The 16,734-nt window shown below is 49.2% G+C and overlaps 1 protein-coding gene across 2 annotated transcripts in view; it reads right to left on the bottom strand.

Annotated features, from left to right (window-relative positions):
• LOC140398132 (coatomer subunit delta) overlaps positions 1-15,333 on the bottom strand; it is a 43,534-nt gene extending 28,201 nt beyond the window's left edge. For both annotated transcript variants that reach the window (XM_072486399.1, XM_072486400.1), the window contains exon 1: positions 15,197-15,333. In XM_072486399.1, the coding sequence (XP_072342500.1) occupies positions 15,197-15,199 (3 nt within the window). In that variant the 5' untranslated portion in view covers positions 15,200-15,333. The remainder of the gene's footprint in view (positions 1-15,196) is intronic.
• Positions 15,334-16,734: the final 1,401 nt, after the last annotated feature.

Raw genomic sequence — 16,734 nt, 5'->3', positions numbered from 1 at the left:
TCCACAATAGTCCTCAATACCGGGGCCCCGCAAGGCAGCATACTTAGCCCCCTACGCTACTCCCTGTAAACACACGACTGCGTGGCAACATTTGGTTCCAACTCCATCTACAAGTTTGCTGACGATACGACCATAGTGGGCCGGATCTCGAATAACAACGAGTCAGAATACAGGAGGAAGATTGAGAACCTAGTGGAGTGGTGTAGCGACAACAATCTCTCCCTCAATGCCAGCAAAACTAAAGAGCTTGTCATTGACTTCAGGAAGCAAAGTACTGTACACACCCCTGTCAGCATCAATGGGGCCGAGGTAGAGATGGTGAGCAGTTTCAAATTCCTAGGGGTGCACATCTCCAAATATCTGTCCTGGTCCACCCACGTCGACACTACCCCAAGAAAGCACAACAGCGCCTATACTTCCTCAGGAAACTAAGAAATTTTCGTATGCCCACATTAGCCCTTACCAACTTTTACAGATGCACCACAGAAAGCATCCTATCTGGCTACATCACAGCCTGGTATGGCAACTGCTCGGCCCAGGACCGCAAGAAACTTCAGAGTCGTGAACACCGCCCAGTCCATCGCACGAACCTGCCTCCCATCCATTGACTCCATCTACACCTCCCGCTGCCTGGGGAAAACGGGCAGCATAATCAAAGACCCCTCCCACCTGGCTTACTCACTCTTCCAACTTCTTCCATCGGGCAGGTGATACAGAAGTCTGAGAACACGCACGAACAGACTCAAAAACAGCTTCTTCCCCGCTGTTACCAGACTCCTAAATGACCCTCTTATGGACTGACCTCATTAACACTACACCCTGTATGCTTCATCCGATGCCGGTGCTTATGTAGTTACATTGTATACCTTGTGTTGCCCTATTATGTATTTTATTTTCTTCCCTTTTCTTCCTATGTATTTAATGATCTGTTGAGCTGCTCGCAGAAAAATACTTTTCACTGTACCTCGGCACATGTGACAATAAACAAATCCATCCATCTAAGCTTCCAGGTCAGATCAGTTGTGGGATAAAGCTCCTTCTATGTATGAAAGAAATCCTTTAATTCAAGCTCAGAAGGGAATACCAACAGCACAAGTATGAAAATTCTGTTACAACACCTGCCATTCTTGGTGATTCACAGAACACTTGCTAAGTAATTGAGTAATTCTCCCATCACCTTTACGCTCACTAATTTCTAGAGCAGCATTATGAAACTAGTATTGGCATTTGGAATCATAATGCTGCTCGAGAAATTAATAAGCCAGCAGAAGTGTTTTGTTTCATTATTAGGAGGTATAGGTTTAAGGTGTGAGGGGCAAGGTTTAGAGGAGATGTACGAGGCAAGTTTTGTTCTTACACAGAGGGTAGTGGGTGCCTGAGACCCGCTGCCGGAGGGGGTGGTGGAAGCAGGGACGATAGTGACATTTAAGGGGCATCTTGACAAATACATGAATAGGATGGAAATAGAGCGAAACGGACCACGGAAGTGCAGAAGATTTTAGTTTAAACAGGCAGCATGCTCGGCGCAGGCTTGGAGGGCCGAAGGGGCTGTTCTGTGCTGTACTTTTCTTTGTTCTTTATCACCTAGTGAGAGTTCACTGGGTTAAACCCCACAGCTTTCCAGACAATACCATAGAGGATAGTGGAGGAAGATGTAAAGATGTAACTGAGATAGGTCAGCCATGACCTTATTGAATGGTGGAACAGAGATAAGGGGCCGAATGGCTTATTCCCAATCCCCCCCCCCCCCCGAGAGCACCCCGTCCTGTACCGTGCGTGGCAGCAGCAGTGGGAATTCCACCACTTGCCGTCCGGCAAACGTCCTTATCTGTAGATACCTAAAGGTGTTCCCCAGAGGGAGCCCATACTTCTCCTCAAGCTCACCCAGGCTCGCGAACTTCCCATCCACAAACAGGTGCCCCAACCTTCTTATCCCTGCCCTGTGCCACCCCGAAAACACTCCAACTATTCTCCCTGGGATAAATTGGTGGTTCCCCCGTATTGGGGTCCACACCGAGGCCCCCACTTCCCCCCCCTGTGCCGCCTTCACTGCCCCCAGATTTTGAGGGTAGCCGCCACCACTGGGCTAGTGGTATACCTCATTGGAGGGAGCGGCAGCGGCGCCGTTGCCAGCGCCTCCAGACCCGCACCCTCACAAGACGCCATCTCCAGCCTCTTCCATGCAGCCCCCTCCATCACCCACTTGCGCACCATCGCCACATTGGCGGCCCGGTACTACCCACAGAGGTTGGGCAGTGCAAGCCCTCTCCGCCCCCCCCCCCCCCGCCAATCCCTACTTCACTCCAGGAACACCCTTCTCACCCTCGGAGTCCCTCGCGCCCACACAAACCCAGTTATGCTCCTGTTGATCCGCCTAAAGAAGGCCTTCGGGGTAAGTATGGGGAGGCACTGGAACAGGAACAAAAATCTTGGGAGCACCGTCATCTTAACTGGCTGCACCCTACCCGCCAGGGACAGCAGCAACGCATCCCACCTCTTAAACTCCTCCTCCATTTGCTCCACTAGCCTCGTGAAATTAAGTCTATGCAGGGCCCCCAGCTCCTGGCCACCTGGACCCCCAAATACCCAAAGCTCCTCTCCACCCTTTCAGTGGGAACTCGCCAATTCCCCTCTCCTGGTCTTCTGGGTGAACCACAAACAACTCGCTCTTCCCCATGTTGAGCTTGTACCCTGAGAAATCCCCAAACTCCCTGAGGATCCTCATTACCTTCGGCATTCCCCCCCCCCCCAAACCGGGTCCGCCACATAAAGCAGCAAGTTTGTCCGCATAGAGCGACACCCTATGCTCCTCCCCACTCTGCACCAACCCCCTCCAGTTCCTCGACTCCCTCAGTGCCATAGCCAGGGGTTCAATCGCCAGTGCGAAGAGCAGGGGGGGACAGGCGGGACCCCTGCCTCATCCCTCGATGCAACCTAAAGGACTCCGACCTCCTCTTGTTCGTGGCCACACTCGCCATCGGGACCTCGTACAACAGCCGAACCCACCTGACAAACCCCTCCCCAACCCGAACCTCTTCAGCACCTCCCACAAGTAGTCCCACTCTACCCTATCAAAGTCCTTCTCAGCGTCCATCGCCACCACTATCTCCGCCTCCCCATCCCTCGCCGGCATCATAATAACGTTCAGGAGCCTCTGCACATTCTCGTTCAACTGCCTCCCCTTCACGAACCCCGTCTGCTCTTCGTGGATCACCTGCGGCACACAATCCTCAATTCTCGTGGCTAAGACTTTCGCCAGCACCTTGGCATCTACGTTTAACAACGAAATCGGTCTGTAAGACCCACACTGCAGGGGATCCTTGTCCCGCTTCAGGATCAAGGAGATCAGTGCCCGGGACATCGTTGGGGGCAAAGGCCCCCCCTCCCTTGCCTCATTGAAGGTCTTAACCAGCAACGGGCCCAACAGGTCCACATATTTTTTGTAGAATTCGACCGGGAAACCATCCGGCCCCGGTGCCTTCCCCGCCTGCATGCTCCCTATGCCTTTGGCCAGCTCCTCCAGCCCAATCGGGGCCCCTAATCCCGCAACCAGTCCCTCCTCCACCTTCGGGAACTTCAGTTGGTCCAGAAAGCGGCCCATCCCTCCCTCCTCCAGCGGGGGCTCGGACCGATACAGTTCCTCATAAAAGTCCCTGAAGACCCCATTGATGCCAACCCCACTCCGCACCACACTCACTCCCCTATCCCTAACTCCCCCGATCTCGCTAGCTGCGTCCCGCTTCCGAAGCTGATGCGCCAGCATCCGACTTGCCTTTTCCCCATATTCATAAATCGCCCCCTGGGCCTTCCTCCACTGCGCCTCCGCCTTCCTGGTGGTCAACAGGTCGAATTCGGCCGGGAGGCTACGCCTCTCCCTCAACAGTCCCTCCTCAGGCACCTCCGCATACCTCCTGTCTACCCTCACCATCTCCCCCACCAGCCTCTCCCTCTGCTCTCTCCCCTCCTTGTGGGCCCTAATGGAGATCAGCTCTCCCCTAACCACCGCCTTCAGTGCCTCCCAGACCATCCCCACTCGGACCTCCCCATTATCGTTGGCCTCCAGGTATCTCTCTATGCTTCCTCGGGCCCGCTCACTCACCTCCTCGTCCACCAACAGCCCCACCTCCAAGCGCCACAACAGGCGCTGGTCCCTCTCCTCCCCCAGCTCTAGGTGTACCCAATGCGGGGCATGATCCGAAATGGCTATTGCCGAGTACTCGGTATCCTCTACTCTCGCCATCTGCGCCATGCTCATAATAAAAAAGTCGATCCGGGAATAGGCCTTATGAACATGCGAGAAGAATGAAAATTCCCTAGCCCCCAGCCTTGCAAATCTCCAAGGGTCCACCCCTCCCATCTGGTCCATAAATCCCCTCAGCACTTTAGCTGCCGCCGGCTTCCTACCCATCCTAGACCTGGAGCGGTCCAGTGCCGGATCCAACACTGTGTTAAAGTCCCCCACCCCCATTATCAGGCCCCCCACTTCCAAGTCCGGGATCTGACCCAACATGAGCCGCATAAAACCCGCATCGTCCCAGTTCGGGTCGAACACATTGACCAGCACCACCCACTCCCCTTGCAGCTTACCACTTACCATAACATACCTGCCGCCATTGTCTGTCACAATGCTTGACGCCTCGAACGACACCCTCTTCCCCACCAGGATCATCACCCCCTGATTTTTGGCATCCAGCCCCGAATGAAACACCTGACTTACCCACCCCTTCCTCAATCTTACCTGGTCTGCCACTTTCAGGTGTGTCTCCAGGAGCATTACCACATCCGCCTTCAGTCCCTTCAGGTGCGCGAACACCCGGGCCCGCTTGACCGGCTCGTTCAGCCCCCTTACATTCCAGGTTAGCAGCCGGATCAGGGGGCTACCCGCTCCCCTCCCCGCCGACTAGCCATAACCCCTCCTCAGCCAGCCTCGCACCCCACGCCCAGCCCGTTCCCCACGGCGGAGGACCCCCGTCCCAACCCCCTCTACTCGCTCCAGCTCCCCCTTGACCATACCAGCAGCAACCCACTTCCCCCCCACCCAGGACCCCTCCTAGCTGCTTTGCTCCCCCCATTGCACTCCCGCAAGTCAGCTGACTCCTGCTGACCCCAGACATTCCCGCCTCTCCTTCAACTCCCCCCATTGTGGGTCATCCCCTCCTCCTCTATTACCCATCAGCAGGCTCTCCGCCTTCCCCTTCCAGCCTAAGCGCGGGAAACAACCCTCGCTTCCTGGCCCCGCCCCCTCCAGCCTTCAGCGCGGGAAAAAGACCGCGCTTTCCACCTGCCCGGCCCCGCCACCTCTGACACAGCTCCTTTTACAGTCCCCTCACCCCCGACCCAGGCCTCACCCTCCCCCATGGGGCCCCATTCCCCCTTTACTTGCCCCCCTCCAAGAGCCCACCCGACAGACCCAACCAAAACAGTGCCCAACCCACCCTAACCACCCACACCGAATCAAAAAGAAAAGAGCAAAGAACCCCCTCTCAAAATGTAACACACCAACAGCAATCCCCAACTACCCATCCCGACCCTCAATTTGTGTCCAGCTTCTCGGCCTGAACAAAGGCCCACGCCTCCTCCGGGGACTCAAAATAATGGTGCCAGTCCTTGTAGGTGACCCACAGTCGCACTAGCTGCAGCATGCACCCCCTTCCTGTGCAGCACCGCCTTCGCCCGGTTGTACCCGGCCCTCTTCTTCGCTTCCTCCGCGCTCCAGTCCTGATATATTCGAACCTCCGCGTTCTCCCACCTGCTGCTCCTCTCTTTCTTGGCCCATCTGAGCATGAACTCCCGATCAGCGAACCGATGAAACCGTACCAGCACCGCCCGCGGAGGCTCGTTAGCCTTGGGCCTCCTTGCCAACACTCTATGGGCCCCTTCCAGCTCCAGGGGCCCCTGGAAGGACCCCACTCCCATCAGCGAGTTTAACATGGTGACCACATAGGCCCCCAGGTCCGGCCCCTCCGGGAGGCCCAGGATCCACAGATTCTTCCGCCTGCTCGAACCGTTCCTGCCATTTCTTGTGGAGCGCCTTGTGCGCCTCCACCTTTACCGCAAGGCCCAGGATCTCGCCCTCGTTATCTGAGATTTTTTGTCGGACCTCGCGGGTCGCCATCCCCTGAGCCGTCTGGGTCTCCAGCAGCTTATCAATAGAAGCCTTCATCAGCTCCGCTTTGAGCTCCCTGAAGCAGCGCTGGATAACCTCCTGCTGCTCCTGTACCCACTGCATCCACACTGCCTGGTCCCCGCCCGCCGCCATCTTGCTCTTCTTCCCGCGCACTTTCTTTGGGTTCACCTACACTTTTTTAGTCGCCCCGCTCCTGGTCCAAGCCATACACTGTCGGGGGAATGTTGCAGTCTTCTTCCCACACCGGGAAATGTCAAAAAAATGTCGTTGGGGGGCCTGAAAAGAGCCCAAAAGTCCGTTCCAAGCGGGAGCTGCCGAACGTGCGACTTAGCACTGCAAAGCCGCAACCGGAAGTCGAGGTCAAGTATTTCTCTACCAGGGCAGCATGGTGGCACACTGGCTAGCATTGCTGCCTCACGGCACCGAGGTCCCAGGTTCGATCCCGGCTCTGGGTCACTGTCCGCGTGGAATTTGCACATTCTCCCCGTGTTTGCGTGGGTTTCGCCTCCACATCCCAAAGATGTGCAGGCAAGGTGGATTGGCCACGCTAAATTGCCCCTTAATTGGAAAAAATAAATTGGGTACTCTAAAAAAAAAATTTTATATTAAGTATTTCTCTACCAAGAGAATTTTAAATAAAGGTAGCAAATTGCCCCATATACCCATCATCAAATCCACCCTCCCAGATGCTGAGATTGACAATCACAGTGATCAAGATAAAATACACCCATCCTGCTTCTCACTCAAGGGGATAACAAAGCAAAAGCTGCATAAGACGTATATGAGTATAAAAACACCAACTGAAGAAAGCCACTCAACTCATTACGTCCTACAAAACAAAATTCTCTACGTACGTTACCTGATTCATAACAAGAGATAATATTAGCACAAACTTTCCCACACGTTCTAACAATGCCAGTTTAAAGAAGCAACCAGATTTTGGACAGGGGTATCTATGCTTCGCTCAGAGCACTACCCATTGCCACAGTGACAGGTTCACTATATACAGAAACATGTCAGTACTGGAATATGTAGAGAACTTAAGGTACACCAAACTACTTCCAATCTGCTGTACACTAGTAAGCAGCTTGTCTGGTGTTCCAGTTATATTAAGGGAGAATAATTGGGTTGTAATTTCCTCGCAGTGACAATCAGCGTCAGATTGCCACTCTGTGTCCAAATGCTTATGATTTTTGCCCAACCTTCCAACTCAGGCGGAGAGATATCCAGGCAGCGCAGCTCTTCCCCAGCCTCGAAGTCCAGCTCCATCAAAATGGAGGACAATACTCCCCCCACCCCCTTTTTTCCTTAAACAGCACTAGCTGCCTTAAATCAGGTAGTTAAAGATCTCATTAAAATTTAGAGGCTCTTAGAGCGGCACGGTGGTGCAGTGGTTAGCACTGCCTCACGGCATCGAGGACCCGGATTCGATCCCGGCCCCGGGTCACTCTCCGTGTGGGGTTTGCACATTCTCCCCGTGTCTGCGTCGGTCTCTCCTTCACAACCCAAAGATGTGCAGGGTAGGTGGATTTGCCATGCTAAAATGGCCCTTAATTGGAAAAAATAATGAATTGGGTACTTTAAATTTAAAAAAAAAATGTAAAGGCTCTTGAGAGGGCAGGGAGAAGGTAAGTGGATAGGATTTGGACGTGGAGAGGAATCAGCGATCCAGGGGGCATCCATGATGGATGGGGGCTGCCTGGGTCCTGACAGTAGTTACACAGAAGTTAGAAGAGATTTTAATTCTGACTTTTTCTGAGTCGGAACCGTGCAAAGTTGGCAATTTAAACCGCATTTTCGTATAGTTTCCAGCTTAGGGTAATTACCCCGGGCAAGTCTGCACTTTTGGGTAATTGCCATGCAAACCCTTGCCTGTGAAGTACTGAGCAGGGTCCCCCAGTGCGTCTCCATGGTACCCCCCTCAATGTGACTCTGGGACGCTCGGGAGTTACAGCGCAGTGTTCCTAAACACAATTGTTCCTCCTCCCCATTGTAAATGATCACAATGTAATGATTACAATTCCAAATCTAAATCTCAATAGAAATAAAAATCCAAAAAAATAGAAGATTGAATTCCCTGAAATTTTAAAAGTTCGGGTAATTTGATTGAAGTTTTTGAGATATTAAAGGAAAACAATAGGACAGAGAAAATATTTCAACTGATGGAGGTGACTAGGACTAGGGGCCGTGTCCCAAAAATTAGAGCTAGGCTTTTAAATTTGGAAGCGTCTTTCACAAATGACAGTTAATGCTAATTCAATTATTAATGCTAAACCCGAGATTAATTGTTTTTTGATAAAAGTACTAATGGATATAGGGCAATCACAACTTTTTCTCATTATGACAAAACATCAATCCTCTAAAAAGTTCTTTTTTCGCTCTCTCTTCACGGATGTTGCCTGACCAGCTGAGTATTCACAACATCTTGCTTTTATTTTGAGTAAGACTGAAGTCAGAAATTAAACTCAAGAGCTGAAATGACTGTTTCCTTTCAGACTAGTGTCAGCCTGGTTCAGTGGTACAAACTCACGAGTCAGGAGGCTACGGGTTCAAGTACGATTGGAACTTGTAAAAAGGTCATAAGTAGTGCATTGAGAAAAGTGCTGCATTGCTTTAGGTGCTTTCCTTCAGAGGAAAGATGTTCTCATGTCCTGCTACAATCAACACAATTAAAAGGAGCACTGCTCAGTTGGGCATCTTTCTAACATCTTTTGGCATGTTTCCCTCTTCCATGTTCATAAAATCGGGGCAGCACGGTGGCAAGCACTGCTGCCTCACAGCACCAGAGACTTAGGTTCAATTCCAACCTTGGGTCACTGTATGTGCCGAGTTTGCAAGTTCTCCCCGTGGCTGCGTGGGTTTCCTCCGGGTGCTCCGGTTTCCTCCCACAGTCCAATGGTGTGCAGGTTAGGTGGATTGGCCATGCTAAATTGCCCCTTAGGAGCCAAAAGGTTAGGCGGGGATAGGGCGGTAGAGTAGGCCTAGGTAGGGTGATCGGTGCAGTCTCGATGGGTCGAATGGCCTCCTTCAGCACTACAGGGATTCTATGTAACAAATGCTCGTCGCAACTGGTCCAAATCAGCATTTATTCTCTGCATGAGATGTCTCCACCCTTTCAGTACAACTTCTTATTCCTTTCTCCCTGGTCAACCTTTCCCAAAATGCATTATGCTATTCACCTCAAAAAAAAACAGAGAAAAAATAGACTTGCAATTCTATAGCACAACCTCAGGAAACACAAAACCCTTTAGAACCAATGAATAATTTTACCCACTGTCATCATTTAGGAAATGTGGCAGCCAATTTGTGGACAGTAAGTTCACACAAACTGCAATAGGAACGTAGGACTTCACAGCAGGAGTTGGCCATTCAGACCTTCAATGTGACATCAATCAGATCACTGATAAAGGATAAATATTGGTGAAGATAGGTGGGATAGGTGCTTTAAAAAAGTACCATAGAATCTTTTATGTCCACCTGAAACGTTGCAGCGCAGAAAAGTTTCACATCTCTTTCAAATGAGGGTAAATCTAACAATGCAGCATTCCTTTTGTTCTGTACTGGAATGCCACCATAGATATTTTTGTTCAAAATTCCACATTTTAACCACTCTGGAGAAAACTTACTCCCAAATTCCCTATTGGATTTCTTTGTGACAATCATTTATTTGCAACTCCCCACAACTGGAAATATTGTTCCCATGTGTACCCTATCAAACCCTTTCATAATCTTGAAGGTTTTTAAACAGACCGGGCCAGACTTCAAAAAAAAAAAATGAAAGGAATGCCTGCCTGTTCAGACTTTGCTCCATAGTAATTATAATACTGAAGTAATTTATTTTATAAATTTGTCCAAGGGATGAGCACATCACTGGCAAGGTAAGCATTTGTTATCCATTTGAAATTACCCTTGATAACGTGGCAGTGGGCTGTCCTCTTGAGTTACTGCAGTTTACATGGGTGTAGTAGATACACCAACAGTTCTGCTAATGCAGGGTTCCAGGATATTGACCCAGTGACAGTGAAGGAATGGTGGCATAGAATGGTGTGTGGCTCAAGAGGGAACTTACAGGTGAGTATGTTCCCATGCAACTGTTGCCCTTCGAAGGTGTTGGAGGTCGCAGATAGGTGCAAAGATAAAAAAGTTTGGCAAATAGCTGCAGTGCATTTTGTAGATGGTACACAGTGCTGCCACTGTGTTGGAATGTTGGTGGTGGAGGGAGTGAATGTTTATGCCTGTGGATGGGACACCAATCAAGTAGGCTGCTTTGCCCTGGATGGTATCAAGCTTCTTCGATGTTGGAGGAGCTGCACTCATCCAGGCAGGTGGAGATTATTAAATCATACTCTTGTGCCTTGTAGATGGCGGACAATCTTTGGAGAAACAGGAAGGGAGTTACTCACTGCAGTATTCCACGCCTCTGAGCTGCTCTTGTAGCCACAGTATTTAAATGGCTGGCCCAGTTCAGTTTCTGGTTAAGGGGAACCCCGTGTTGATGGTGTGGGATTCAACAATGAAAATACTATTGATTGTCATGGGGAAATAGTTAGATTCTTTCTTGTTGGAAATGGTCATTGTCTGGCATGTGTGACATTAATGTAACTATCCACTTCTCAGACCAAGCCTGAACGTTGTCCAGGTGTTGCTGCGTATGGACCTGGACAGCTTCAGTATCTGAGGAGTTGCAAATGGTGAACATTGAGAAATCATCATCAAACATCCCAGGGTAGCACGCTGGCACAATGGTTAGCACTGCTGCCTACGGCGCTGAGGACCCGGGTTCGATCCTGGCCTGGGTCAGTGTGTGTGGAGTTTGCTTACTCTCTCAGTGTCTGCGTGGGTTTCACCCCCACAACCCAAAGATGTGCAGGTTAGGTGATTGGCCACACAAAATTGCCCCTTAAATTGGAAAAAAAATAATTGGGTATTCTAAATTTGGAAAAAAAAAATCAAACATCCCCATTTCTCACCTTACAGTGAAGCAGCTAAAAATGCTTGGGCCTAGGACACTACCCGAGGAACTCCTGCAGGATGTCCCAAGGCTGAGATCGTCCTTCAACATGACCACCTTTCCTTGTGCTAGGTACTGCTCCAGCCAGTAGACAGATTTCCCCAATTTCCATTGACTTAAATCTTGCTCAGACTCCTCGATGCTACACTCGTCAAATGGCAAATTGATTTTGAAGGCAGCCACATTCACACGACCTCTAAGTTCAGCTCTTCTGTCCATGTTTGAACCAAGGCTGTGTTAAATCAGGAGCTGAGTGACCCTGACAGACCACACGGTGAGCAAGGCATTGCTGTGCAAATGTCGCTTGCAACACCTTCCATCGCTTTCCTGATGATTGAGAGTAGATTGATGGGGCCATAATTGGCCAGATTGATTTGTCCTGCTTTTTGGAGAACGTTTGCAGCCTGGAAAATTTTCTAGTCAGGTAGATGCCAGTGCTGTATCTGCACTGGAACAACTGGACTAGGGGTGGGGCTAGTTTCAGAACCACAGATGGGATATTCTCTGGGCCCATCACCTTTGCTGAACTCAGTGGCTTCAGCGATTTCTTGATATTACGTGGAGTGAATAGAATTGGCTAAGACTGGCATCTGTGGTGATTGGGCTCTCAGGAGGAGACCAGGATGGGTCATCCACCTTTGGCTGAAAGTGGGTGGTGTGAAGCACTGTGGGACATTCCATGGATTTAAAGACGCTATCTAATTACAAGTTCTTTCTTTCCGAAAAGCCAGACGAGTTGGTCTATACTCTGCAGCCTAATTCAACCAGCCTTGACAATCTAGCAGCTCATTTATAATTGTATATATATATGTATATATATATGTGTATATATATTGCCTTGTATATTCCTATGTTGAGCCTGCAGTTTTGTAAAGTCAATTTGCTCTATTTTCCCATTGGCAAATAGTTCAGGAATCGGAGAGCCAAGATCTATTGGTTTTCATGGTCTGAAACATGCAAATTAAAACATGCAAATACTGGTATCCACCTATGGCACGACAAGTGGCTGAGATGAGGCTAAGTACCGTGGCGGGGTGGAAACGTGGAATGTTTCCACTAGTGTTAGGAAGACACGTCAAATCTTCCATGGCACACCCGGGTGCTTCACGCCATATTCAATGACGGAGCAGGCCTGAATGGCGCATAGTCAGCTGTCATGTCCGTGTGCCATATTAAAGAGGTATCCAACATTGCTGACCCACTGCTGGAGAAAAAAGGTGGACCACTTGAAAATGAAGATAGCTCTCCAGGAACATTCTGAGGTGGGCACCAGCGAAGATTCTGCTGTAAATTCATGCCAGCATGAAACCAATTTCTGGCCCTTCTCGCCCATATCCGCCATCAAACACAATCAGCGGGAGCTTAGAAGAATTCCACCCACTGAGTTAGAGACATGCATGATAGAAGGTCTTTTATGTATCACTATTCTATATCAAGCCAATGAAACACTGCTCTTGCTCCACCTGTACCCTCAATGCCAGCTCCAAGCACTCTGGTGAAGAATATTAAATGGAGTATGCCCCATGGCTCCTCAAAACGGCTCCGCCATTCAACAACATTATGGTTGATCTTATTTTTTGTAATTTAGAGTAGCCAATTTTTTAAATTTTTTTTTTAACAATTAAGGGGCAATTTAGCGAGGGCAATCCACCTAACCAGCACATCTTATGGGTTGTGGGGGTGAAACCCATGCAGACATGGGGAGAATATGATCTTTTATCTTCACTTTGCACCCTTTGGCGCCCAAAGATCTATTAGTTCTGAATATACTCAACTAAGCATTCATTGGCAGCACAGTGGCGCAGTGAGTTAGCTCTGCTGCCTCACGGCGCCGAGGTCCCAAGTTCCATCACGGCTCTTGGTCACTGTCCGTGTTGAGTTTGCACATTCTCCCAGTGTTTGCATGGGTTTGGCCCCCACAACCCAAAGATGTGAGGGTAGGTGGATTGAACACGCTAAATTGCCCCTTGATTGGAAAAGAAATGAATTGGGTACACTAAATTTATTTTTTTAAACTAAGCATTCTTTGTTAATATCACCCTCCTTAATTGATATAGAAAATACATCTTTTGCATTCCTATCCACATTTTCTACTGCTTTCTTTATCCTGAATGTGTTGAATCTTGTTTCCACAGTGCTGACAGCTCTTCAACACTTAAATAAGCTGATATTTTCCAAGCTGTTTTTTATTCAGTCATGGAAAGTGGGTTTCACTGGCCATTCCAATTGCCCCCGAGATGGCGGTAAGCCACATCCTTGAACGGTGTCCATGTGCTGTAGGTACACGATATACCATATTAGCACCGTATGCTTCACCCGCTATGTTTATGTATTTCCTCATGTATTTATCATGTGTTCTATGTTTTCATGTATGGAGCGATCTGCCTGGACTGCACACAGAACAATACTTTTCACTGTACTTCGGTACATGTGCCAATAAATCTAAAGTGTTGTTAGGAATGGAGTTCCAGCAACACTGACTTGATCTTTATTGGTAATGGCCAGCCACTCAAATGTGTAAGGGTTGGAGAGGCCATAAAATCACAGTTGAATCCAATTCTGTGCTCAGCACAAATACACTTTACAGCATAGACAACTGGGGCAGGCATCGTGGTTTATTTCCACACTGTTCTCTAGCTGAGGGGCACTTTGGCCAATTGTTGTTTTGGCCAAGATCAGTTAACTCGGTAGAGGGCAGCACGGTGGTTCAGTAGATTGTTGCCTCACAGCATCAGGAATTCTGACCTTGGGTGACTGTCTGTGTGGAGTTTGCACGTTCTCCCATTGTCTTCATGGGTTTCCTCCAGGTGCTCCGGTTTCCTCCCTCAGTCCAAAGATGTGCAGGTGAGGTGGCTTGGCCACGCTAAATTGCCAGTGTCCAAAGAGGTGCAGGTTAGGTTACTGCGTTGTGAGGATGGGGCTGGGAGTGGGGCTAGGTAGAGAACTCTTTTGCAGCTTCAGTGCAGACTGGATGGACCAAATGGCCTAATTCTGCACTGTGGGAATTCTATGATTCCATGAAGGGAAGTGGGGAAAATGTGTCACTCACTGAGCTCCAAATAGCACTACTTTCCACATTTCTATTCCAAAACCACAGCAAAATCTCACCTTGCACCATTATAAAATGTAAATTGTAGCTTCTGATCAACAGAGAAGCTATATAGACATACAAATCCTAACATTTGGCACACAGTTAACAAAACATGATCACATTAACACAGCTACACTTTATACTATCCGGCGATAAACAGGTGGAAGCTAACGTTTCAATTTTCCCACAGGAATCTTGTATGATAAAACAAATATTCATATGATTGGTGCCATATATTTTAATGACAACAAAGTTCACCGACTGTACCTTGGACTAACTTCTACCGTTCATGTTTAGAACCTGTACAAACATGAGGAAAGGTGACCAGAATAACATAGAATACCAGAATAACATTAAAAATACATCTGATTTAAAACCTCAGCTTCATTAACTCCCAGATAGCGCAAGTAGGTGAGCTTTTGTACAGTTCCATCTTGAACTGTTTTCAGGCGAAGTGATGATGTGTCACATTTGGGTGCTGAGTGTCCGAAGGGGGAGGTGGAAGGTGCGAAACAAACTTAATAACAAAGAGGAAGAAAAGGTGGACGCGGCGTTTGAAACAGAAGCTGTTGGAAATACAGCAGCTGCAAAATAAATAAAATAAATAGAACACCCCGCCAAACATTTGAGGTTGGTTGTCAAGGGGCCCCTGATAAAGGGGGGACTTTAGCAGCTTGCCAGCCTGGGCACTGAGGGTAGAATGCGAACTGAGGGAGGGACAAGTTCAACCCCCCAAAAACTTAAAGTTCTGTTTAAAACCCCAGCGCGGTGAGAGCAGGCGGACTCTGGCTGAGCAGAACCCGGCTGCACTCACTCTAACCGGGATGAGATCCCTGGATCGGGCCGGGGACTGCGGCCTAGCAGCTCAGGCTCAGCCTGGACCTGCCTCAGCCCGGCAAGGGGCGGGAGCGAAAGGGGGGGGGGGGGGGGTGGAGAAACAGGAACGGGACGCTTCGCACTTTCTCACCATCTTGGCGTCGTGTGGAGGCCTGTCGCTCTGCTCGGTACGGCGGGTGATCGGGCAGGGAGGGAGGGAGGCTCTCGGCGGCAATCAGAGCGCCGGAAAGATGGCGGCGGCCACGTCTCCAACCGGAAGTGAGGCTGCCGCCGGGTCATAGGGCAGCGCCAGCCCCTCATTCATTAAAGCAGAGAGCAGCACTGAGGCAGAGTAACCCCAATAACTATATATAAATCAGCAGAGTAACCCAATAACTATATATAAATCAGCAGAGTAACCCCAATAACTATATATAAATCAGCAGAGTAACCCCAATAACTATATATAAATCAGCAGAGTAACCCCAATAACTATATATAAATCAGCAGAGTAACCCCAATAACTATATATAAATCAGCAGAGTAACCCCAATAACTATATATAAATCAGCACTGTAACCCCAGTAACTATACATAAATCAGCAGAGTAACCCCAATAACTATATATAAATCAGCACTGTAACCCCAGTAACTATACATAAATCAGCAGAGTAACCCCAATAACTATATATAAATCATGATGTGGAGATGCTGGCATTGGACTGGGGTGAGCACAGTAAGAAGTCACCACCAGGTTAAAGTCCAACAGGTTTGTTTCGATGTCACTAGCTTTCGGAGCGCAGCTCCTTCATCAGGTGAATGAAGAGGTATGCTCCAGAAACATATATATAGACAGATTCAAAGATGCCAGACAATGCTTGGAATGTGAGTATTAGCAGGTGATTAAATCTTTACAGATCCAGAGATGGGGTAACCCCAGGTTAAAGAGGTGTGAATTGTGTCAAGCCAGGACAGTTGGTAGGATTTTGCAGGCCAGATGGTGGGGGATGAATGTAATGCGACACGAATCCCAGGTCCCTTGAGGCCGCACTCATGTGTGCGGAACTTGGCTATAAGCTTCTGCTCGGCGATTCTGCGTTGTTGCGCGACCTGAAGGCCACCTTGGAGAACACTTACCCGGAGATCAGAGGCTGAATGCCCTTGACTGCTGAAGTGTTCCCTGACTGGAAGGGAACATTCCTGCCTGGTGATTGTCGCGCGATGTCTGTTCATTCGTTGTCGCAGCGTCTGCATGGTCTAGCCAATGTACCACGCTTCGGGACATCCTTTCCTGCAGCGTATGAGGTAGGCAATGTTGGCCGAGTCGCACGAGTATGTACCGCGTACCTGGTGGATGGTGTTCTCACGTGTAATAGTGGTATCCATGTCGATGATCTGGCACGTCTTGCAGAGATTGCCATGACAGGGTTGTGTGGTGTCATGGTCACTGTTCTGAAGGCTGGGTAGTTTGCTGCAAACAATGGTTTGTTTGAGGTTGCGCGGTTGTTTGAAGGCAAGTAGTGGGGGTGTGGAGATGACCTTGGCAAGATGTTCATCTTCATCAATGACATGTTGAAGGCTGTGAAGAAGATGACGTTGTTTCTCCGCTCCGGGGAAGTACTGGACGCCGAAGGGTATTCTGTAGGTTGTGTCCCATATTTGTCTTCTGAGGAGGTCGATGCGGTTTTT

This window comes from Scyliorhinus torazame, chromosome 21 (assembly GCF_047496885.1).
Source record: "Scyliorhinus torazame isolate Kashiwa2021f chromosome 21, sScyTor2.1, whole genome shotgun sequence".
NCBI classification, from domain to species: Eukaryota; Metazoa; Chordata; class Chondrichthyes; order Carcharhiniformes; family Scyliorhinidae; genus Scyliorhinus; species Scyliorhinus torazame.
This window is presented reverse-complemented; position numbering and strand designations above follow the sequence as displayed.